At 39.9% G+C, this 26,444-nt stretch overlaps 1 protein-coding gene across 1 annotated transcript in view; it reads left to right on the top strand.

The window, feature by feature from the left end:
- The first annotated feature begins 3,165 nt into the window (after nt 1-3,165).
- LOC123033295 (NACHT domain- and WD repeat-containing protein 1-like) overlaps nt 3,166-26,444 on the top strand; it is a 26,989-nt gene continuing 3,710 nt past the window's right edge. The window contains exons 1-13 of the mRNA XM_044449857.1: nt 3,166-3,487; nt 5,058-5,257; nt 5,485-5,894; nt 8,604-8,758; nt 8,844-9,052; nt 10,494-10,633; nt 11,251-11,361; nt 13,787-13,945; nt 17,662-17,785; nt 19,504-19,713; nt 22,271-23,151; nt 23,654-23,790; nt 25,007-25,135. Of these exons, the coding sequence (XP_044305792.1) occupies nt 3,166-3,487; nt 5,058-5,257; nt 5,485-5,894; nt 8,604-8,758; nt 8,844-9,052; nt 10,494-10,633; nt 11,251-11,361; nt 13,787-13,945; nt 17,662-17,785; nt 19,504-19,713; nt 22,271-23,151; nt 23,654-23,790; nt 25,007-25,135 (3,187 nt within the window). The remainder of the gene's footprint in view (nt 3,488-5,057; nt 5,258-5,484; nt 5,895-8,603; nt 8,759-8,843; nt 9,053-10,493; nt 10,634-11,250; nt 11,362-13,786; nt 13,946-17,661; nt 17,786-19,503; nt 19,714-22,270; nt 23,152-23,653; nt 23,791-25,006; nt 25,136-26,444) is intronic.

Here is a 26,444-nt window from a genome sequence, read left to right as displayed (position 1 = left end):
GCTTGGAGGTTAGTGTTTCATTTGTGAATTTCAGCCCCTTTTGGCCTCATAATACTATTTCAGCAGAAAATTCAGCTTGGCTGCATTTTATAATTTAGACCTAAAGTGTCTGGTCTGGTAGTCCCCCTGCCCCTTCTCTGGGTGCCTGCTTAGCTCCCTGCTTCTCCTGATCGTTATGCCATTTCTTAAAATGTATAGGTATCATAACCAGGAGGAGCAGGAAGCTAGAGCATCAAGAGAAGGTGGATTTGCTGCAAAGGAAAATGCTACTCTTTAGTGTCACCCTTATTCAGGTTGAAGTGTGACTTTGTATTTTGGTGCCCGGACCCCCACTTCTGGAAGTGAGCCTTCTGCCACTGGCCATGCCCACCAGGGCAGCCATTTGCAGAAGGGATAAGATGCTCTGCGTTGTGGCAGCAACCACAACATTCACTCAAACTCTCAGTTGTGCCCACCAACTGTAACGTTTGGGGACCCCTGCACAATTAATTAATTGTTACCTACTGCAGTTTGAAATGTGTCAGAAACAGCCACCTGACACATTCCAAACTCCATTACCCCTGCCACAATTATTTATACAGGAATGTTTTAAACTGAAAGTGTTGTGATTATAACTTGCATTTAGATTTATTTTGTCAATTATCACAGGAGCTAGATAACATGACTGGCCCTATTAAACAGAAGAAAACTGGGGAATTATACTAAATTGATAACTCCTTTATTAGTATTCCATAAATACTGTTCACAGATCATATTTGGTTCCTTATTTTTCCATTCATGTTAGAATTGGGCTGAGGTTCTAGTCAACAGCTGTTCAAAAGAGGATGAAACTCCTATGCTGAAACTTGTATGACAACTCAAACAGGTTTTGCCAGTGGACGTTGCTATGGGTTAGCACTGCCTGGGAATCAGTAAACTCATCCACTTCCATAAGCAAAGAGAAGAAGGAAAATAAAAAGGAAGATAAGATTTGTTGTTGTTGTTGTTGTTTGCAGTTTGGATGCATCCCTGAGACTGAATATCCTTGTTACTTCATGGGCATTTTGCAAGCACATCTCAACTTTTCCACTTCTCAAATTCAGATTCAGTAAAGGAGGATGATAGAGGGATGCAATGGATCAGTTACACAAGAGTACTTGTAATGAGATTTCTGAGAGGCTTTTTATTGCTACCATCTTACTAAAATTATATCTCTGAAAGGAGGCATATGAAGAGAGGCGTGTTTGGATTCCAATTAACCAATTCCTAGTGGAGGAAAAAGCTAAGACAATCTTGCAATGCCAAGGAAGCAATGAAATAAAAATCTTTTCAAAACTGGCTTTCTATCTGTGCAAAAATCATGTGGACAGCTTGTACATAAGGAAAATTCCACCAGAAGCCTTCACATCCTGTAAGTATGTTTTGATAAAATCAAAGTGAATTGCTAAATTCAAAATGTAATACACATTATTTTTGTTGGCTAGATTCTGTTATAATATGTTTAACTTTTCTAAAGTTATATAAGTATCTATATTTATTTCAGGATGATTTTGGGGGTGGAGGGGGTGGAAAGCTCATTATGAATGTGTTTTCAGAGCCAGATAGGCAAGCGGGGGAGGGGAAGAGGAAAGCATGTGATTGTGCATGTACATTAGCTTAGTCACAGTTGAAGACTGGTACTAGGGAAATGTACCCATGGCTCACAGAAAGTATAACTATATATATATATATTAGAGAAATTATAATTATTTGCTGCTTTCATTCTATATGAATACTAAACTATTCTGGATACTGGTTTACTTCTTCTGCTGTTGTTTTTGAAAGTGTCCAACCTTGGGGTCATCTGGTCGAACCCTTGCTCCATGAAGGATCTGCACTGCACCATGCAACTACCTATTTATTGTAAGCCACCCCAAGATGTTCTGTAGGGGATGGGATAGAAAAGCTTTTAATAAATCAATAAATACCGTTATCCTACCTCTGCAGAAATGCCTTCTGCAAAGGAGAACCTACCACTACCTGAGGAAATCTGTGTCATTGCTAAACACCCACCCCACCTCCCACAAAAAGATAACTTGTGTTATAAAACTAAATGTAATCCCAAGTGCTAAGTGGTATATGCAATAACACAGATCGTGCATCTTTTCAGGAAAGAGGTATGTGCTAAGGTGCCATATGAATCTAATAACAGAAATAGGCTGCATTTAAATGTGAAGATAAGCCTGGGATCCCAAGATTCCTGCCTTATCATGTCCAAGAAGTATGTTTGTGCCTGTTCCCAGATCTCTCCCACTTTGATCCTCCAGCAACAGCAGCAGCTAACACAGGGGTAGTGAAAATGAAGATCCCCAGGTGTTTTGAACCGCAACTGCCTGCATTTCTGTCCACAGGCCATGCCAGAAGGTACTTCTGGAAACTGAAGTCAAAAATACCTCCTGCAGGCCACAGGCCGTCCACGGTTTGTTTATTTTAAACTCTGGACCAAGAATTCTGTCTTGTCTCTTCCCAGACAAATCATGCAACGACACTTGCAAGAAGAATCAAGTAAGAATCATCAGGCAGTATCTAAGCATAGTGCTCAAAAATGAGAAGTGTGGGTTCTCTGGAGCCCTGGATTTTTGAGATGTGTGATCTGTCACCCCCTCTCTCTTTCAGTGCTTATGGATTGTTACTTATTCAAGATCAAGGTTCTAACAGATAATGTGGGGAGAACAGAACATAGTTAAAATTAAGAATTCACCAAAGTATCATTTAAGCTTCCTATTCCATGCCAGTCTTGCAACTTTTCCATGTGCTACATCCGCTGAAGGGAATGCACATTTAAGGCACAGTCTGGTTTACAGAAGTGCATCCTCATCAGTATATATTTTATCTAAATAGCAAATTTGAAAGGCTGCTTAACTCACTGTGGGCTTGTTATTTCTTCTTTCTTTCTTCAGGTTGAAGCAAACACTATAGATCAGGTCCAATGCAACCATGCTTCTTGCAGTATTTGCTCAGATGAGAACCTGGAAAGGGATGAAACTTCTGAATTGACAAAACAGGAATTACTTTCCAAACACAAGAAAACAGAAACATAGGGATCGATGCTTACAAACAGATGGCTCCTCCAAGCACAAACAAGTACTGAAATAATTCAAACTGAAAACTCTTTTGACAAGTGAAGAAAAGGAGATCAACAGAAGGATGACAGATTTATCAAGTAGCACATTATCAGATTCTCTGGGATTATCAGTTGTAAATGGCTCAGAATATAAAGATGCAGCCAAGACTGTTCACAACAGATCCTCACCTTTAATTGCATCTCATTTGAAAATGCAGGCTGAAAAAATAAAGTCGTTTAGTGCTGCCTTACCGAAAAACCAGGAAACAACCGATGATACAAAATGTTATCAGTGGAACCATACAGATGCTGACACAAACAAGGCTATAATTAATGGACAAATCAATTTGCCATGTTCAATTAGAAAGAAGATCTTCATGATCTATATTTGTGGAGGGTATCAAGGTACAGCCAGGAATACAAGAAACTTGTGTTTAAAAAAATATCAAATCTAATCTAAATGTTTTTGCTGGCTTCCCCTCTGGAATCATATACACTGAAAGGCACCCATATGGGGCAGTTATTAATGCCACCTAGGGGTGCCATAGGTGGAATCGGCAGCATATAAATATTTTAAATAAATAACAAATAAATTTGGGTTTTTTTAATTCCAAAAATTTGTGAAGGCTGGTTGGGATCTATATTATACTTGATACACAGAAACATAGAAACAGAGCGAGTCAGAAGGGGTCTCCTGGGCCATCTAGTCTGACCTCCAGCACCAGCTGGCTCTGCTCATGACATGCCCACCATGTGCATGTCCAGCCTACTTACCAAGAGCAGCAACCTCCCTTTTAATCCCTCAGCTCTCTAAAATATATGATTGTCTCCAGTTTTTGTATTGTTCAGCATCTCAGTAAAAGCAGGTTCTTCCCAAATATTGGAAAGTCTCATTCAGAACCCTACTAGCTTGATAAAAGTCTAGCTGGCCATGTAGTTCCAGACATATTTACTCAGAAGTAAACCCCATTTCATCTCAAATAAGTGGGTAAGGTCAGTTGCTCAGTGACAGAGCACATGCTTGGCCTCTGAAGGGTCCCAGGTAGGACTGGGATCAAAGACCCCTGCCAGAGATGCTGGAGAACTGCTGGAAGGCAGGGTTGACAATGGTCCAAGGTGCAGCTTCTCATGATCCTATAAGATCTAGAAACTGCAGGTTTCCTGGGATCCCATCATGTCACCAGATTCTTGATTAATTATGAAAATTCCGCAAATTTACATACATCTGCTTGCTTTGCGAAATTTACTTCATTTCTGTAGTCAAGAGAAATGTATTTATTTATTGCATGTGTAAATAACAGCACAAGACACAGAAGGCTTGCATCCTGACTATTGGATCACATACAGAGGGACCTCTGAATTCAGAGATGCTTTTCACTCCTCTGCCAGCTCACAAACAGAGCTGAAATTCATAGAAACCTGAATTTTGAGTCCAATACATAATTCTTTGCCCCAAATATAAGCAAGTATGTGCATGCATGCACACATATATACGGTTATTTTTGTTCTTACACAGATCTGTAGTATTTTTGTTGCTATAGAAGTGTTTAACATGAGTTCAGGTATGAATAGAATAACAGGCAACTGGCTAATAGCTAAGTTCTTTTGGTTGTGTAACCAGCATTTCTATTGCATCATAACTTTTGTCTGCTTATTGAAGCTAAGCAGGTTTAGATCTAATCAGTTAGATGTGAGAATACCTAGGAAGTTTGAGTTCCATAGAAGAATTTTGGGATATAACTGCAAATAAATGATGTACCTGAAAATCATGACAACAGTGGCGTTGGGTCATGCATCTGGCCCTCTTTCCATCCAGTTGGGCATCTTTTTTTCATTGTGGCTAGACTGGCAGCCTGTGCATGACTGGAAGACTACTGATTTTTCATTATCTCCAAATGCTGGAAGGTGTTATTTTTATCAGCATAAAATAACTGATAAAACATTTAAAGAATATGTTTTGTTTTGTTTTAATTAGATTCAGAAGTAGAACGAAATGCATTAATGGAGAAGTCTTTTCCTCGACTGTACTGCTATTGTAAAGAGAGAGGTTATGACTTCCAGATGGTGGACTTGAGGTGGGGAATAAAAGATGGTTTCACTAATGGCCATCATATGCCATCCCTACATATGAAGACATTAACAAAATGCCAGCAGATGGGATTCCAAACCTTCATTGTAAGTTGGGATACACTTTACAACTTATTGAGCATTTTGTTTTTTTACTGTGCAATCCTGTACATGCCCATTCATGAGAACCATTGTTTTCAGTAGTGCCATTTGCTTTATCAGGTCATCTGCTTATTGGTACACTGCAGAATACCACTCACTTGACAGAACAATAAGGGCTGTCAGGGTTGTATTTGTTCTTTGTAAAGCTATTTTCTCTACTTTTTCTGTTTCAGGTTTTCATTGGGCAAAAGCATGATGATCCCTCTCTCCCAGAAATAATAACCAAGGAGAATTTTGAGCTAATCGTAGCCACAGTTGAAAGCATGAAGCTGAGCACTAAACCATCAAAGCATATCGTGTCTGGTGGCTTGAAGGAAGACTCTCAAGTAGACAAAAAAGATGACATTAAAGGTGATGTTAGTCGAGATGTCCTGAGCTCTGAGGTACCAACAAAAGAATGTGAATCTGAGACAAAAATCAAGGAAGAATCGGACATTCTTTCAAATGGGCAAATCTTGCCTAATGCTTCTCTACTCCCCCAAAAGAATGCAGCTGCATATGAGAGAGAACTTCAGCTTCTTAGTCAATGGTACAGGATGGATGAAAATTGCATCCCTGCAGTTTACAGGCTTCAGCCTATTTGGTTGGTTGATTTTTGATTTCTCAGTTACAGAATAACAGTCTTTTCTCACAGTTTCTTATGAAGATGGTGGCACAGGGGATATTTACATACTGTCTTTTTTGAAGCAAGCCTTAACCCAAGGTGACTTACACAAAAATAAAATAATCATACAATATTACACTGAACAATAAAAACAGTATGAAATATGTGCCATTTATCAGGCAAAAAAGCCTTTTTCTGAAAAGGAAGCATTTTTTGGTTTAAGCCTACCTCTTACAAGTAAAAATGCAAACCATTCCAGGAAACTCTTGTTCTCCACTGAATTAATTTAAAGTTGAATTTCTTATATAGAAAACAGGCAAATTTCAGATCAGCTCCAGCTTCCATGAAATGCTGCTGCTTGAAAAAAGCAATGATCTTCTTGGGCTAAGGATTTCCTCATTTCTCTCCAAATGAGTATATCTCTTGGTGAATAAAGGCAAACATTTACTATGTATTCAAAGGTCAAATGTCCGTAGAGCCTAGAACTTTTGTCCACTGGTCTTGACAGCTATGCATAGAAGTAGCTAGTTATAGCATAGTCCCTGGGAATTGTCCATGCAACTTCCTCTCAAGGAATCATGGTACTGCGCTCTTCATTTATATCTAATTATTTCTAGGGTTTATTAGATGTATAGCTAACCGTAGTCAAAGCAACATATCATTAAAATACATATTGAATCCATATAAATCCATTCAGAAACAACATACTAAAACAATTCAAAATGTAACAGGAGAGACTAAAACAGGTTTCAGAAGAACTATCTAAGGGCAAAAATGGATGCACAAGTACTCAGAAGTTACACACCTGATTCTTTAGAGGGAGTGCACCTGCTTCCAGAAGAGATTGACCACCACTCACCTAGACAAAAGAGCCACCCACAAACACTACTTTTGTGAGGAATGAGCTTCATTTGATGTATGTTTATTCATAGCCAGTCTCTGCTTGAGCCAGCCAGGTTTTAATTTCCTTGGGCCTTTTTTTCTGTCCCACCCCTGTTCTGAAAAGCTAAGAGATGGCCTTCTCATCACCTTCCAAGCTCTGGAACTCCCTGCCAAAGGAGGAAAGGCAAACAAGGCTATCTTTATTATCCTTCTGCTTGACAGCGCAACAAGCTAAATTATTCAGGCATATTTTTGGTTGTTAAGCTGTTTTGTTCATTGAACTAGTGGGAATTCTTTTTTCTTTACAATGAGTGTTTTAATTTATGTGCCCATATTTAATTATCTCTTACCTTAATTACTACAGATAACATTTTATTTGTACTTTATTATTAGCTGCCTTAAAGAATATTTGCAGGATAGGCAGGATATTAATTAAACAATTAAAAATGAAGCACTTCCTCTGTCTCAGCTTCATCCAGTGAAGAAGAGAGACAGAGAGACATGTCATTAGCAAACTGGTGGCATTGCACTCCAAGCCTCTTGGTCATTTCATGCAGATGTTAAACCATATGGGAGTGAGATGGAACCTGCAGAACCACCAGGTGTAAATGACATGGATTCAAGGAGAGATTCCTCAGTACCAGTCTGTGAAAACTGCCAGCAGAACTACTATAGAACTATAGTCCACACACTCAGCCCAGACAGCTTTTCCAGAATAATTTTCTGTATTTGTTACATAAACAGTTTATTACATAAATATGATCCCACCTTTATACCATACTTTTTCTTTTAAAATATATTTTGTTTGTTTTTAAGCAATTCAATGAACAAAACAGTTAACAGTGCAATCCGGGAAACAATGCCAAGGCATTAAAAACGAGCCAAAACACTCCAATAAAAATGCATTAAATAAAACACAAATTGGAAAATAGCAAATTAAATAAACTGTTGGAGAACAGTTGCAAGCTTCAGTGAAAGCAGCTGAGAGTACCAGGAACAGTCAACAGGCTCATACACTACCTGTGTTGCTTTCCTGGCAAATTCATCCCACTGTGGGTAACAGGGAGCTTTCTTAGTGCTAAAACCAGATCTATACATCTTTCTTCAGCCACCTCAGAGGAGGCAGGAAACCAGCTGTTGTTGCAGCTGCTCATTTGCTTCAGGTACATGACTAACCTATCTGTCACAAATGTCAAGAGTCTCGAAATGTTACTGTCCTGTTCTTGAAAAAGAGAAGAACACTTTATTCTGAGATGGCTTAACAAGTTCTGTTATCCCTACTTCAATTCCATTGACTAAATTGAGATTTTTCCTTGATATTAACCTTTACATTGCCTGTAGAGATGACCTCACCAATGCCATCACATTCGAAATCTATTACGGTGCCAGAGGCTGAATGACAAGGGAGTGGGTGGACAGAGGACCACCCCCCTCAACTTTTGTACTGGTCACATTTCCTCATTTGGTTTTTTAAAACTATGGGGACTGGACTAAAATTATCTAAAATTAAGAGACATCTGGGTTGGGATTATTGACTTTGTTGAGGATCCCTCTAATTTTCCCCCATAATTTGCGCAGGTCATAGTGCCAAGACGGAATGCAGAGCACAGTCAATTGTATATTTTTAATCTGTATCACCCGTCTTTGTTTTGGACATCCGTAGCTCACTTGGGAGTGCAGCATCTCCAAAGTGTTGCACTTCAGCATGTCCTGGGACTGGAGAATTTTGCATTCTGAGGTTAGAAGGTATATTTTGAGTGTGTAGACCATTTCTCACAGTTTGTGCATTTCATGTTGTCTACACAGCACAGCATACAGAGATATATTCAGTAAAGATCCTGCTCGCAGGCATCAAGCTAAGAACAAATGGCTGATGTCTTTTCGGAAACTTCATAAGATATTTCAGGAATACGCTCCAGTTGCTCTTGGCCAAGAAGTGGCCACCACTCTGCTCCAAACGGGTGAGGACATCCAAGATTATTTTGCTTTATTATTGGGATAGAGGTAATTCTAGTACTCTGAGTGAAATTATTTCTGTTTTGCAAGTTCTGCAACAGGAAGTGGATCAAGGATTCCAGGTCCAAGGATCTTGTGAGGATCACTGCTACTGCTTCAAAAGAAACATAACTGACCTGGAATGTGGTCTGTCAAATCCACAGGCATCAAAATATATTGACATCCACCCACTCAAAACAGAGATCAACAGAACAATGCAAGAAGCACACCAGGCCTTTGTTAAAAGCATTCATTCTAGGGTAGGTTGATCAGAATATCCCAACTTTCTGAGCTGGAAATAGCTCAGGAGGTTCTCTGTGACAAAACATGGAATCTAAGAGTTTGTAATATGTTATCAACCAGTTCAACAGGTCATGCAAGGAATTCTGGAGTCTTATTCTTGAAAAATGGAGCTCGTGGATATCACACTGGGAAAATTCTTCCCTTAATCTGCTAAATACCACAATGTCAATGAGAAAAACATTGTTCTTCCTGTTTATTATTGCACTTTTATATAGTGGTCTAGCAGCATTTTCTGCACCTGCCTTCCACTAATTCAACAACCAGGTTCACATGATCATGGAAGAAAAATAAGCCACAGCTGCTTATTTTCCCTCCTGGTGTGTGCTGATTGCAAGCTATCTAATTAGTATAGCTAATTAGTATAGCTAATTGCTGGACACTGCTTGTTATGACATCCAAACCTAGCAAAGGTGAATGGTTGGAGTGTTTACAGGCCACTCTGAAACTTTAAAGCAAGCGGTCGGTTTCAGTATGATTTATAAACCATGGCAGCGAGCAACCCTTACTGAGCTTGGATGTCACAACAACCTTTGTCCGGTGAGGGTAATTACATTGATCCGACAGCTTGTAACCAGCATACACAGAAGCTACCATGCGTTATTTTTCCTTTCGGATCATGCAAACCCAACCAATGTCTCTTATTTTTTCAGATAACATTTTCAAATACTGCAATATACATTTCCACCTATATATCAATTTTAATCAATTTTAATTAATTAAAACCTATTGTTTAAATTTGCAAGCTTTCTCTGTTATACGTAATCAAATAAACTAACAACTTAATCCTAAACACATTAGCAGAAATCCAACACCACTGGTTTTCCCTTCTTTTATTAGCCTCATAGTGTACATGTAAGTTCCAAACTGCTGGAGACAGAGGTGACTTACTAATGATTTTTATATTTCCAGAAGGAAGGCATTCATTGCTTTTTTGTCCCAGCATGCTTCTGTGTGACCTTAATCTATCAAATGGCAAAGCAATGACTTAATAAAGCTTGCAATAAATGTCTTCATTTACTGTCTTAAGACTAAAATAAACTTAAGACAAGGAAACATTTATTTTTCCATTTGTGTTTTTTTTCCTTAAATGTATAGCCTCAGCTGGAGTTAGGTGTTACACAAAATGTTGTAGTGCATTCTAAAAATAGGGTAAAACTAACAAAATTACTGTTTTAATGAAACAGACTTCTTAGAAAATATACTTAGGAACAGAAGAACCTAAACATAAGAAGAACTTAAAAAATAAAATGTTCATCAGGTTTAAGTCAGTTTTACTTTATTGTTTGACAGAAAGCCTCACATGCAGAATATTTTTAATTCCACCAAGTATCCTTTTTAGTACTGTTCACTTACTTGTTTGCTTGCTTTGGGGATTGATATGGAAGTTTGTCTATACAGATACGTCACACAAATATCTACTGCAAGAATGTTAGCTGGGGAAGAGATGGAATCAACCCCACCAGCAACAGATCACATGCCTATTACCTGGAGTGTCTTTGCAATGACTTTCAGAAAATTGCCATCAACCAGTTCAACAGGTCAGCCTCATAATTTTTTGTGAGGAAAACAGTGAAGCATGATGAGTTCATAAGGCTGAGTTTCAGTAGACTTAAAAATTCAGTTGGTTTTCTCATTACCTATCAATGATTATCTGTTACTACCCTATACTGGGAATTAATAGAGAATGGCTCTTTCCATCATATCTTTCTATGAACTTCCCAGAAGGGTCTGATTGACCTATTCTGATGAAAGAGTGCTGGATTAAGTAGGCCCAGAAAATCATTCTTATGTTTTGGCATATTTGTACACATACGTGAGTGGGAGCTAAACTATGCTATAGTGGGGCTTCCTTCTAATAAAACAGTGCTAGCCTTTCCAAAATCTGATCTTTTCTCAGCACAAATAAGATTATATGAACCAATGATGTGTTTTGCATTTCCAATATACCTTCTAAAATGCCATTTCTACATTGGCTTCTATGCTTGGTGGTCAACACAGAAAATAGGCATAGGGCTCTGGAGTACGGATGCAGCATCTCAGACCCAGGGGGTAGTGTCCAGCCTAAAGTGTATATCCACTTTATTGTCAACAACCATGTGATTTCTGGAAATTTGCTTTAAAACTTCCCCACATCCCTATGTTCTGATTTGACCAGAGCAATCAACTCAAAGGATATTCCAGAAAGCCTACCTATGAGAAGAAGACAGACATTTAAAACTCGTAATGATGAAGAAGTTTTGGAACATATCCAGCACTGTCAAGCCTTGTAAGTTTGGTAATGTTCTGTTACTTCATTTGCATTCATCACGTTTCATCACAGAGAATGTACTGAGGGTGGAATCTAGTGAGAATAATTTATCTGCTGAATGCTGTCATTTAAAGAAGATGCAAAAACAACCGTTTATTAGTTACCAACACCATGGATGTTTAAGCAAGTGTGAGACTAATCTGTTTATTCATGCAGCATTCTGCTCATTCAACAAGAGCATGCGAAGGGAAATCAAACTGTATAATGGAATCATTCCTAGGAAACATGACTCACCTATGGAAAAAAGAAGTTGGTTGCGAATCATGGAGTCTCTGCTTTCACCAAAAAATACCTTTTGCATTAAGATGGTGCCTAGTGAAGTTTTCTAGTGCCCCGAAGTCCTGTTGTGTTGTTAGGCTGGCTGAGGCTTAGGTGATCAGTTTTAGTATAGCATTAGAGGGTATACTAGTATCTTACATTTTCGACTACCACAGAGGGCACCATTTCAATACTCTTCAACAACAGGCCATCTTAGGCCACCGCTGGTCTCCTGTCTCTCCTGCACCACATGCCCTGTGGCACAGCATAGTGGGCTCAAGACAGTAGCGCTCATTGCAGCATGCTGTGGGGCACCATGCCGTAAGCGTGGCCTTATGTGGGCCTTTTTCCTTCTTGCGGGAGGAGCACAGTGGTGTTAGCCGCTATTTCACATGACCATTTCAGCTCACGGAAAGCATGTTTTTCATTCAGCAGGGCCAACTTCTAGTCATTTCAGCTGAAAAGAAACTGGTGGTGTTTATGATGGTAACAGAGACAGCATGGATCGGCTTTGGCCACACCACTGCAAGTGTCTTTGAGCATTTGCATGGTCAACCCAATAGCTGATTCATGGTAAATTCAGCTTAGCAGGGACATGCACTTGATTGGGTCAGCTTGCACTTCACAACAAGCTACGGCACTACATGGGTGCTACAATGGGCACTACATTGCCCATAGCGGCCACTAGTTTGAATATGCAAAGTCCAGCTGGTAGTTGCTTGGCTTTTCGGGTCATGTGAACCCTGATGGCAGTGGTTTTGTGAGGGTTAAATAAGCCATGGTTGTGCAGAGTGGGCCACAGTTTCATCACAGATAGAAAGCTTCATGAGTAGACTGAAAATCACAGCTATCAGCCAGGAGCGAATATAAGTACAAATGCAACCAAGGAACAGCTTATTGCAAATGGCTTCAGTGAATGGACTTAAACCCAAAATCCACATTCGGGCAACCTTTTTTATTTGAATCAATCTAAATTGCACTATATAGCCAGTGTATCTCCAGAACTCTTCATCAGAAAAGCAGTTAAGCACACCCACACACAAAGTGAAAAAACGCTGGTATGATGAGAAAGCCAGTCTAAAGATGTTATGGCCTTAAAGTTTCCACCCCACCCTACTCTTTTGCAAATGCACTTATAGTTCAGACCTGCTGTGCATTTTCTATACTTCTCCTGCAGCCCAGCCCAGCTATCTGTTTGCTTGCCTATTTGCTTGCTTTCTTACTTATTTTAATGACAGAAAATGGCTTGGCATAGGGAGAAATACATACAAATATCATTATGCTTATTTTACTTGATCATTGGTGGGATATTCCAGGGGTAACATGCTTTGATTTCTCATGGAAGGATGCTTATGTTTTGTAAATATGTGAGCTTATTTACAAATACAGAAATTGACCATAGATGGAGGCAAACAGCTGAAACACCCAAGAAAATTTCAGTGCCCTACATCAGATCTCTTAGCCAGCCAGCATCCAAAAATCCTTTCACAGCTTATAGCTCAGCTGTCTCCCTGCCTTCCTGAAAAACTGCAAACTCTCTACTAAAATGCTTGTATTGTTTTCCATTCACATTGAGTTGGCCCCTTTCCTTTGGTGGAAAAGGAAAAGGGAAGGAATCTTCTTCAATTAACCACTTAGCAGTACGGATCATTTATTTTCCTGTAATATCCTTGACAAAATATATACATGGCAACTTGGCCACTGATTTTAAGGAACATTTGCAGTCACTCTGGGGCCAATTCACTTATTCCTTTCTAAATCCCCATACTCACAATAATAAGTCTTTTTTTTTCTGAGTAAATTTTATTATTTTCTACAAACTAAACAAAAAGAAATTAAAAAACATCAATCATGAGAAACATCAGACCTGCTGGGTCAGCCCCCCATTTTTTTATAGCAATCCATAAATATATTCAAATCTATGTATAGCCTATGATAAAAAGAGTTCCAAGTTTGATAGAAGTATGTATCCTCTTTCTCCTTCAGAGACAAAGTCACTCTGTCAACAATAAATCTTGGGTTTCATGGTCACTGCAGCCACTGTAGCTTATTTAAGCCATGGTGGGTTGTAGTATGTAGCCTACACGATGGTGACCAAAAAATGTTTCTCCTTTGTCTCAAATAGAGTGAAACGTATAAGAGGAAGAAAAGTGTTTTTGTGCAAGCTGAAGAATCAGCTTACATCTTTAAACAGGAGGCTAACTGTAGTGTGTGGAGAGCCTGGATGTGGGAAAAGTGGGATCATGGCGAAAGCAGCTTCTTTGGCATCTAACTGGATCTCTGGGTAAGGCCCCTCGCATTCATTGCTGACAGGCAATTTTTGCAGTAGATACGTAGGACTACATTACGTAAAAGAGCTTTAAAAGCACACAGTTTTCCTTTAAGCTACACACACAGAGAGAACCAACCAGACAAACCAATACAGGTCTGGAACAAAGACAGAAGTTCTTGGATGCAGACAATAAAGCTATTATAGACCTCTATTTCTCAGTTCTGACTCAAATATTGTATAAAGGATAATATATAACAAGATGTACAAGACCTTTCACCTGCTTTACACCACAAGAACAGGTGCACTTAGAATATATTCCCTGACTGGGTGGCTCATCAAACAAAGAATAAAGTACAATATTAAAATACAAAGTTGTTGTTGTTGTTGATAGTCGTGAAGTCGTGTCCGACCCATCACAACCCCATAGACAACATTCCTTCAGGCCTTCTTGTCCTCCACCATCTCCCGGAATCCCCCCAAGCTCACACCAACTGCTTCAGTGACTCCATCCAGCCACCTCATCTTCTGCCATCCCCTTCTTCTTTTGCAATCTATTGTTGCCAGCATTAGACTCTTCTCCAGGGAGTCCTTCCTTCTCATTAGGTGGCCAAAATATTTGAGTTTCATCTTCAGGATCTGGCCTTCTAAAGAGCAGTCAGGGTTGATCTCCTCTAGGACTGACCGGTTTGATCTCCTTGTGGTCCAAGGGACTCGCAGGAGTCTCCTCCAGCACCACAATTCAAAAGCCTCAATCCTTTGGCGCTCAGCCTTCCTTATGGTCCACCTTTCACAACTATACATTGCAACTGGGAAAACCATAGCCTTGACTATACGCACTTTTGTTGGCAGGGTGATGTCTCTGCTTTTTAGTATGCTGTCTAGATTTGCCATAGCTTTCCTCCCCAGGAGCAAGCGTCTTTTAATTTCTTGGCTGCAGTCCCCATCCGCAGTGATCTTGGAGCCCAGGAAAATAAAATGTGTCACTTCCTCCATTTCTTCCCCATCTATTTGCCAGGAAGTGAGAGGACCGGATGCCATGATCTTAGTTTTCTTAATGTTGAGTTTCAAGCCAACTTTTGCACTCTCCTCCTTCACCCGCATCAAGAGTCTCTTTAGTTCCTCTTCACTTTCTGCCATGAGAGTGGTATCATCTGCATATCTGAGGTTGTTGATATTTCTCCCAGCAATCTTAATTCCAACTGGTGATTCAACTAGCCCCGCCTTTCTCAGGATGTGCTCTGCATATAAGTTAAATAGGCAGGGTGACAGTATACAGCCTTGCCGAACTCCTTTCTCAATTTTGAACCAATCAGTGTTTCCGTGTCCAGTTCTCACTGTTGCTTCTTGATCCGCATATAGGTTTCTCAAGAGACAAATAAGATGGACTGGTACTCCCGTCTCTTTAAGAACTTGCCACAGTTTGTTGTGATCCACACAATCAAAGGCTTTAGCATAGTCAATGAAGCAGAAGTAGATGTTTTTCTGGAACTCCCTAGCTTTCTCCATGATTTCTCCCTGCCATTTTGGTCCTTTATCATGCCCATCTTTGCATGAAATGTTCCCTTCATATCTCCAATTTTCTTAAAGAGATCTCTGGTCCTCCCTATTCTTTTGTTTTCTTCTATTTCTTCGCACAGTTCATTTAAGAAAGCATTCTTATCTCTTCTAGCTGTTCTCTGGAATTCTGCATTCAGTTGGGTGTTATCTTTCTCTTTCTCCCTTGCCTTTCGCTTCCCTTCTTTCCTCAGCTATTTGTAAAGCTTCCTCAGACAGCCATTTTGCTTTCTTGCATTTCTTTTTCTTTGGGATGGTTTTAGTTGCTGCCTCTTGTACAATGTTGCGAACCTCTGTCCATAGTTCTTCAGGCACTCTATCAGATCTAATTCCTTAAATCTATTTGTCACCTCTACTGTATATTCATCAGGGATATGATTTAGGTCATACCTGAGTGGCCTAGTGGTTTTCCCTACTTTCTTCAACTTAAGCCTAAATTTTGCAACCAGAAGCTCATGATCTGAGCCACAGTCAGCTCCTGGTCTAGTTTTTACTGACTGTATAGAGCAGCGGCCTCAAACTCGCGGCCCGCGGGCCAATTGCCGGGACAGGCAGGGCACGGGGGAGGGGCCCTGCGGCCTTCAAAGCGCCGGCAGCACCTGGACCAGCCTCCGGATGAGCGGCCCACCACCACCGCGGTGGTGGAATACTTGATGCGGCCCAGCCTCACCCAGACTCTACTTCCAGCGGCCCCCAGGTAAGTTGAGTTTGAGACCCCTGGTATAGAGCTTCTCCATCTTTGGCTGTAGAGCACATAGTCAATCTGATTTCTGTGTTGACCGTCTGGTGATGTCCATGTGTAGAGTCGTTGTTGGAAAAGAGTGTTTGCTATGATCATCATATTCTCTTGACAAAATTCTACCAGCCTGTGCCCTGCTTCATTTTGTACTCCAAGGCCAAACTTGACTGTTATTCCGGTTATCTTTTGGCTTCCTACTGTAGCATTCCAATCCCCCATGATGATAAGGACATCATTTTTTGGAGTTAATTCTAGAAGGTACTGTAGGCCTTCATAGAACTGGTCAACTTCAGCCTCTTCAGCACCAGTGGTTGGGGCATAGACTTGGACTACTGTGATGTTGAATGGTTTGCCTTGGATTTGAACTGAGATCATTCTGTCATTTTGGAGATTGTATCCCAGTACTACTTTTCCTACTCTTTTATTGACTATGAAGGCTACTCCATTTCTTCTGAGGGATTCTTGCCCGCAGTAGTATACCTGATGGTCATCTGAATTAAATTCACCCATTCCTGTCCATTTTAGTTCACTGATTCCTAAGATGTCGATGTTCAGTCTTGTCATCTCTTGTTTGACCACATCCAGCTTGCCTTGATTCATGGATCTTACATTCCAGGTTCCTATGGAGTATAGATTTTTGCAGCATCAGACTCTCCTTTCACCACCAGATACATCAGCAACTGAGTGTCCTTTCGGCTTTGACCCAGTCGCTTCATTCTTTCTGGCACTACTAGTACTAGCCCTCTGCTCTTCTCCATTAGCATATTGGACACCTTCTGACCTGAGGGGCTCATCTTCCGGCATCATATCTTTTTGCCTTTTGGTACTGTCCATGGGGTTTTCATGGCAAATATACTGGGGTGGGTTGCCATTTCCTTCTCCAAATCCCTGAAATACAAGAAGGATAATAAAATAAAGCATGACAACCCACCTTCTAGTGGGTTGAAGAACAGAGCTCAAACACTGAGAGCCCAGTTTTTTATATTTAAAAATGTGCCAGCAGTTTAGAAACCCGCATGAATAGCAAGGTCTTCATCTAGTTCTGTCAGGACCATAAAGGAAGCACCAAGCAAACAAAAGAGCTTATACCATACTATGAATGAATGTTACCACTGAGAACAGGCCACTGGCCTTGCCCTTGTGGACTCCCACCTCACTTCATTTGCTTAGGTCACACAGAACAGAAGAGAAACTGAAGGTTCAGGTAGGGGTGTGTGGTGACCTTTCAGGTAACCTCTAATGACATGTTGTCAAAGGTTTTAAAGTTCAAAAAATGTGCTTGGCAATGGACTGGGAGTCAGTGCCAGGTAAGTATATGTGCAGTGAGAGAATATTTTCAATGCTTTATGTGTTAAATAAAATAAAGCTATAAGTACTATTTTCCAATGGCTTTTTAAAAAAAGGACTCCAGTCTTCCCCTTCTATTTTAATGCAGGGATCTCAGAGTTGTAATTCGATTTATTGGTGTCACTGGTGAAAGCAGAAATATTCGGCTGATGCTACAAAGTCTTTGCCACCAGATAGCTGATATTTACAATGTCTCTGTTAATTTATCTGAGGTAAGGGGTTTAAATGTTGCTTCTGTTTGAAGCTCAATAATTATTCTGTGATATTTTATATTGTTTCTCCTTTTTCAAATCTAGCAATAAACAAAGTTATTACGTGAACAACCACAAAACATGTACACGATAAGGCTGGTCAAAGAAAAAAGGAAAAAAATTAGACTTTTCTACACAAGGCATTAATTGTGTACATGTCATTCCCCATTCATTGTTTACAGTTTCTTTAGGCGGTGCCATGACCCTCCAGTTTCACTTAGTTGTTTAAAGAGCAACTACTGCATTTTTTTAAAAAGAACAAGGAAACTGCCACGTTTAACTGTGAATGTGAAAGAAAGCATGGTTTCATCTTCTGTATTTGTGCTATCCAACTATGCCACAATGCCACCTACAGGTTCTATATGGAACCACAGTGCCACCTACAGGTTCTATAAGTAGGAAAGCTCTTCATATTGTGTTCAAATTGCAATTCTGTGACAAAACCAAAAAGAGATCCAGGATTAACAGACAGTTAACTCCTTCATATAGAAACATCCAATATCTTTTCAGTGGATCATCACAATTGTTAAAGCTTATGGTGGTCCTAGAGTGTTTAATATGGGGAAGCAAAAGCAGCTGTCTTGTGTATTATCACCAATTACTATACAAGTGCACCACACCCTGTTCCTGTGCAAGTACATCTCAGAGGTGGTCAGATGTGTCTTTGAAAATGTCCTCCCTCAGGGCCTATTTTTAATATTTTTCAAGCCATTAAGACATTTGACATTCTCCTCTGGATGGGTGAATGTAGCTAAAAGTGCCCAAAAGTGAGGTATCAGGAGACCAAGGGTAATGCTGAAGTTCACAGGAGTATGAAAAACATTAACAACCCTCCAGCCCAGAAAAACAGTCCAGTTCTAACTTGGTGACCTTAAACATTGACAGACATAAACAAAAACCATGACAACTAGATTAGGAGGGGCAATAAAAATGAACACCTGGGGCAGGGGGGATAAAAGAACATGAGAGGAAAAATAGAATGGAGTGGTAGCGTGAGGAGGAGGAAGGAAAAGACCCAGAAGGGCTGTTCACACATACGCCACGCCACCATGGGTTAATTTCCCTGTGGGGCTTAGCAGAGCATGCCAGCCACCATTTCTAATGTGCAAGTGGCCATGCACTCATGGTTTGCAATGCTGTGTGGTGTTTAGGAGGGTAGAGACCACAGCTTGTTTTAAGGTTATTTGGAGGTTGTCTGCCCCCTCCAACAACCTGCAACACTGATTTCACACAACAAAGAAAGCAGAAATGCCCACCAGCTCCATACTAAAAGGCACTGGGTACAGCAGAACAACCCCCAAGGTGAACTGTCATGGCATGTGTCTTTGGCCAGAGATTTTGAAAACTGGTGAGCAGAATCATCTCATTGTCTGGATAGGTCATTTCCTGTTTCATTCTGAAGAGCTACTTTAAAATGTTTCCAGGATCAGATATGAGAGCTCCCCATAAATATTAATAAAAATGTTACTGTAACTGGAATTGCACACAGGTGTGTCAATTCCACCTGTCCTCCAGAAAAAAAAGCCACCTGAAATGGCAAAAAAGACTGGAGGTGTCTAGAACACTAAGAGAAGTCCTTCTTGTCTTGAATTATTATTTTTAGTCATTGTGACCTAACACTCAGTGCAAAACTCATAGCTACTTGAGGATGGCTAAAATCTTTCCTGTTTCTCAAAAAGGATTTTGAAGGACTGATGGAAGAGTTTCCCTCTTTACTGAAATTTTCTACACAAGACAAGCCACTCCTTATATGTTTAGATGGTATAGATGAATTGACTGAGGAATATGATGCAGACCTTTCTTGGATACCTGCTCAATTACCGAAGGATGTGTATTTTATTGCTTCTATGTGCAAAGAATCAGATCTTCCATGCTCAACAAAACTGAAGGTACAATTCTCTCTTCTAAATTCTCTAAAATTCTCAGCACTTTCTCAGACAACAGGAAGTTCTGAAGTAGTTTGACAGGGTCAAGTTCCTTTCAAGCAGAAAGCATTGGCAGAATAATGCTATACCTGTCTACCCAATCAGTTCCACTGGGTTCGATAGTGCTTACTCCAGGTAAGTGAGTATAGGATAGCAGCATTAAAGACTTTGATCCACTCCTCCATGAGGGATTCCTAGCTAAGGGCATAGATCTTATCTACCGTCATGTCATCCTCAGGGAAATGTAAAGATTGTACTTGGACCTTGCATTCCCTGAGCAAGTGGAATGGAGTAGGTTGGATGGAGATATGAAAGGTGCAGCTCTGCTTCCCAGTACCACGAACAGACTACCACACTGAATGCCAATGAGCGTGGGCCTCAGAAAGGAGCAAGATCTGCTTATGCTCTAGGCAGTTCCCTCTGCATGCAGGTGTTACTCGTATATGAACTGGATGTGAGGTGAACAGCATCAAGCCCACAGTGTTTCCCTCTTTATAAATTATACAGGCAGGTAGTACTACATTCACAGTGATTCTCTTCCTAAACCAACAGCAGCGCCCTGAAGATGCAAGACTCTTCTTCTAGCCTATATACACTTACTTCCTCTAGGCAATTACAAACTGCTCTATTTACTTTCTTGGCATTCAAGATCAGAATCCAAATCTTACCTTTAGCTGTCTGTGTCTCCTTTGAGGTAGAGCTGTATGGAACATTGCAGGAGCTTAAATAGCCAGATGGCCATCAATGCCCCATTAATTAGGTCACTATTGTTCACTGCCAAGTGACCAGCAATACAAGAATTTAAAGAGAGGCCACTGTTTTTCCTAACAGAATAAAATGGCTTTAATAAGTAAACAGAAGAGAAGGGTAGGCAAATATAACTGCTAAAATGGTAATAATTATTTCACTACATTTTAAACATCTGTTCAGCATTCTTACACTAGGGTGTATCTCAACTTTTTTCTTTCAAAATGATACATGATTCAAAAGTAAATACTACTGTGATCTGAATCCCAATCACTGTGCTACCTTATCCAGGCAGAGTGACACAAATATTTCTAGTTTCTCTGATGCACAAAAGGGATCTGAGCAGAATGATTCTGTGATCTGCTTTGTATGCAATGGTTGCGTATTGCTCCCATTTTTGATATGCAACTTCTGACTGGCCTAATCTGACATTGCTCCATGATCTGAAACCTGGATTCTGTGGGTTAACCATGGGTTAAACAACTGAACAGTAACCTACAATTGGTTATTAAATTAATTTTGGGTTGTCTTACTCACAGTTTACCTCCAGGGTCTGGGTTTGCACATCAAGAAGCAAGTTCAGATTGGGCCATTTGAAGGTTCAGCATTCAGAATGGCAGCAGCACACACCAGACATGCACTGCAGAAAATCATAGACTGATTAATCCACAGTTTACTGCCATTACATGTGAACAGGATCTGAATTCCAGAACTGAAGCAGCACTCTGCTTCAAGGGAGTGGCAACTTGCTGTTTTCATCAACGCACCTAAAGCAAGTTGCTTGACTATGTGCTTTTGGCTCACAAAGTTAAACACCCCAACAAACACCCCAATGGCCTCCTACTGAGTTGGACGATTGACCCATCTAGTCCAACAAGGCACCCTCCAAGGTCTCAGGGAGAGGGCTTCTCCAGCCTTGTCCCCAAGTTTCATCCATTAGACTGAACTTGGGACTCTGCTACATGCTAAGGTTACAAGTAGCAGAGTCCCTGCATCTTCTAGCACATTTCATCTGCTTTGTTCTTCAATGCTTGCACAAAATTGGTTATCCAAATGATTGCAACAGACCAGTGTAAGATTATGAAATCACTCATTTATAACCCATTTGAGTAAGGCACTTCAAGAAAGCCACCATTTTGCAGGTTTCAGTCAGAATCCCAAGATGGGATACATGAAAGCCAAGCAAGGAACCCATGTGTGGGCTATAAAGCAGGACTGTAATTTTTAATATATATCTAAATAGAGCTGGGTGGTGTGGAGGAGAGAAACCTACCATCTTCCTTTACTTTTATTTTTGAAACTATTTTCTCTAGCTTGCTTTTGATAGCGGAAATGAACTAGGACAAGCGGGGCTGGGAGGCTGGTGGGGGAGTGGGAAGTGCTTTAAAGATACAGTATGAGAGGGTAACAGGGAACGGGATGCCTCTATACCCTACTCCAATTAGTCTAAAAGCTAAGAACATAAACAGGCCCAGTTTTACAGGCAAACTGGCATGCCGGTTTTATAAGCATACCCCAAATTAATTTGTCCCAGAGTCTGTTGAAAACCTGAATACCTTATCTACAAAATACTGATGAAACCTATAAAGGCACAATAATCTGCCCCATAGATCAAGCTATTGGTTGAAAAGGGGCAGAAATCTCAGTATAAAGAAAACTTTCTTATGGTTCTGATATTTCAGTCAGGTGATCTTGTATTTGGTTGGCAGAAATGACACCAACTCATTTGCCTTTGGAGACAATGGGATAACTGAAATATACTTATTTATTTCAGAAAATGACAGAGAAAGTGAACCTAGTCCAAATACCTCCTTTAACACTGGATGAAATCAAGGAAATTATAAATTCCTGGTTAGAAGAAGATCACCGATGTCTCTCCAAACACCAATACATTGGTTTAATGGAAGCATGTTCAGCCTGCCCACTGCCACTTTATGTACACTGTGCTTATAAGGAGTCTTGCTTATGGACATCTTTCAGCCCAGAGACGGAGGTGTGTCTTCCTCAAAACATACCTGACATGTATTCATTTATACTGAGCAGAATGGAAAAATCCCATGGGGAACAAGTGGTAAGAAGGATGGCAAGTTATGTGTCACTTTCAAGAAATGGCATAACTCAGGGAGAGCTGCTGGACCTTATGTCAATGGATGATGCAGTCACTCAAGAAGTAGCTAAATTCGAAAAAGCCTCCATTCCAGCATTCCCTCTAGTGCTGTGGTTGAAGCTGTTGGATGACCTTGGAGAGCACCTGAGAGAACAAAGAACAGACAGTACTTATGTTTTTAATTGGGCTCATAAATCTCTGAAACATGTCTGCATGGAGAGATATCTCAAAGCACAGGATTCCCAGGTAGCACTACATGCTTTCTTTGCAGACTATTACATTGGTAGAATTTCCCATGGATTCAGAAAGTGCTGTGAGCCATCTATATTTCAGCCTCTGGCCTGGATTTTGAAACGAGAATCCCAGATCAGTTACATCTTTAACTTTCGTAAGCTCTTTGGAACTCCATACCATCTCATCAGATCCAAGAATATTACTCTTCTGATCAAAGAATGTCTCTTTAATTATGAGTTTCTCTTGAACAAATCCTGGGCTTCATCAGTTATCAGTGTTGAAGAGGATCTAAGAGCAGCTATCTGTGCAGACAGGTGAGTTCCAAGCAGTAGATCAGAATTGAAAAAGTCTAAACTATCACAGACACACAGAACACTGTTTTATTCAGTCTATCTATAATCCTGCCATCATTCAGGATATCATACAATAGTCTATAGTGAAGTTTAAAAACCCACTTTAAATCAAAGTTAAATTCATATAAGGAAGAAATTAGGAACCTGTCATTCTCCAGGTAAGCTACCAACTCTCATTAATCCCAGCCAGCATGGAAAATGGTCAGGGATGATGTGAGTGGTAGTCCAATAGCATTTCATAAAACACAGCTTCCCAAATATGAAATAGAGTCTTCCAAAAAGTTAGTTACATGTCATTCAAGATAGTCTGAATTTAGTTTCCATCCTGTTTGTCTTGCCTTATCTTAGTGAGTTCATCACTATTTCTACATGAAAATCACTTAAAACACAACTAGTGCTTTATTAATATGACAGCAAGGAACTTCAAAAACAGAACATGCTGACCCTTTTCCTTCCTGCGTAGGATTCCTGACTTAACTTTGTTAAGTGAAGCCCTCAAATTATCGAAGAAGGTTTTGATGCATGACCCATCTCAGATGGCTTCACAACTGATAGGTCGTCTTCATCAGATTGTGGCAGCAGATAAGCCAGTGGCCCCAGGTACTGTAATTTATGAGACATGACTCTTTAAGGAACTTTTCTGACTTTACATTTTCTATATTTTGTTTTGAGCTTTAACCATACTTGGTCACGATTAGTACGTATCCAGGCAGAACCAGATTATATTTATATGTCTGAAGCCTTAATCTTAGAAATCAAGAGGCAGGAAAACAATCAGGCTGGAAGCAAACAGTTTACCAAATAAATAAGGCCTCAACAACCCAGGCTTAACCTCAAAACGTGTATAGGTAAGCCAGGTCAGGGAGAATTTATAGCTATTCTGGAGACACAAGAAAATTGCAAGTACTGTCTCTTTCCCCCTCCACTCTGTAGGCTCATGTGGCTCATCAGAAGATTGAAATTTTAAAGGTCCATCAGCAAGGATTTCAGGTAGAGGTGCTGCCAAAAATTGGATGGACTCAGGCCTGGAAATGAGCTTCTGGGGCTTAGTACTGTTTTTTTCAAAGGAAAGGCAAGCATTAATAGACCCCAAGTTCTTTAAATGAAAAAACCAAACAGAAGAAGAAGATTTGATATATACTTTTGGAAAGCCTTCTTTGAAAGACTTCCCTTGGTAAATAGGGTATCCACTTACGTACCACCACAAAAAATAGGAGGACAAAAGAGGACAAATATGTTGTTAGGCAACTTGAAGGTCCTTGTTCTCCCTTAAACCAGACTTTGAGCCACATAAAGTCATGTGAAACAGGCTTCATGGCTACCCAAATCCTTGGGAACAAAAGCTCACCCATTCCACAATGAACCATCTGCTGCTTAGCACACAGGGTTACTTTGAACAGAAGTCCAGGCTGCCTTGCCCCCTGTACAACATTAATGAATTTAGATTAGTTCAGAAATTAATCAAGTTGTTTTTCTGGTTTGGGAAGGAAATAGCTCAGACAATTTCCATGATAATCCAACATCACTTGGAAGAAGTTTGCTGATTTCACATTTTATGCACTTTAAGATTCAGTTGCTTCAAGTTCTTAATTACTTCTAGAAGAAAATCCAAGTTAATTTCATGCTGAAAAACAAAATACACAATAGCTCTTGCTGGTGGGGAAGCTAGGTTTGCACAACAGAAATCCTGTTTTAAAGTTTGGAATGTATTAAAACTGAATAAAATAAAAGAATAAAAACTGCAGCATTTATTATTTGCTATGATTTAAAAGCAGCTCATTTAATAACTAGCGTATATTATTCCATATTGATTCAGGTGATCCCAAAAAGTATATCTATTTGCCAGTTCTTTTGTCCCAGTGTCAGAAATCTTCCATTCCTGTTTTCGCACCTTCAACATCATGCCTTATAGCTCCTGGTGGTCTTCTTTGCAACTTTCTGAAAGGTAAGTGAAAAGATATCAAATCATGACCATTTACTGGCTAATCTTTGCAGTTTTTCCCAACAGTCTCATTTCTATAGAATTGGCAAATACAAGATTTAAGTCTTCTTTCCACACCTAGTGCCCTTTAGATATCTTGGACTATATTTCCCATCAGCCTCAGCCAGCTTAGTCACTGTTCACTGATGAAACCCCTGAAGGTCATTAGGTTGGAGAAGGATGATTTATGGCCTCTGTAAGTTTAAGTTTCTGGTAGCCTTTGCTTGGTGTGTTAAATTATTTCCATTTAAATCTCTTCTGCAATAATTGTGAAAGAATTTGACTTTTTAACACTTTGGTTGGAAAAAAATCCCTGTTAGCATTTTAAGAAGTTGTGATAACCAAGCTGCCTGTTTACCAATATTGAGCTGTTGCAGTCATCACTATTTGTCATCCTAAATGAAGTGTTGAGATGGAGGCACTTAAGTGGTATCTCATGAGGAATTATGTTTGGAAATAACAAATGAGATGTAGCTAGTCATTCTGCTTCTGGGATAGTCATAAATGTATCAATATGAATGAGAATCCATGGTTTATTATTGAGTTGTAAACTCTGGGCTTTTCATGGTTAACAATCCATAGCTAAAACTTAGGGCAGCATTCACATGTAACAACAACCCATGATTCAACTACAGCTTATATTCATCCCATACTCTGAGCTATCATTATTTGCAATTCAGGACATCAGTTTTATTGATCACTCCTGCTAATGAGTGAGAAAAAAGCCATCTGGATTAGGACTGCTGGGGTACAGGAAAGAGACAATGACACTGGAGTTGGTGCGATGAGTTACAGAGGCAAGGGGGAACTTGGTTCTCTCCACAGAAGGAACAGATCTGGATTCAACCAGTTTTAAAGAATAGAATAGTGAAAAGCAAATATATTGAATCAGAGCATATCCCTTCTGATGTGCTGTTCATTATTAGAAATGGTACTTGATTTCCAGGAGTGCTCTCAAAGTAGATAACAAATTAAATAGGACAAAATATAAAATGGAACACTCAATATACCAGCAAATTTGGAAAACTCAGCAGTGGCCACAGGATTAGAAAAGGTCAGTTTACATTCCGATCCCAAAGAAGGGCAATGCCAAAGAATGTTCAAACTACCGCACCATTGCACTCATTTCACATGCTAGCAAAGTGATGCTCAAAATCCTACAAGCTAGGCTCCAGCAGTATGTGTACTGAGAACTACCAGAAGTACAGGCAGGGTTTCGAAGAGGGAGAGGAACTAGAGATCAAATTGCCAACATACACTGGATCATGGAAAA

Source organism: Varanus komodoensis, unplaced genomic scaffold, assembly GCF_004798865.1.
Source record: "Varanus komodoensis strain SLA01 unplaced genomic scaffold, ASM479886v1 scaffold61, whole genome shotgun sequence".
Lineage (NCBI taxonomy): Eukaryota > Metazoa > Chordata > Lepidosauria > Squamata > Varanidae > Varanus > Varanus komodoensis.
Note: the sequence above shows the minus strand (reverse complement) of the source record. Positions and strands in the feature narration are given on the sequence as shown.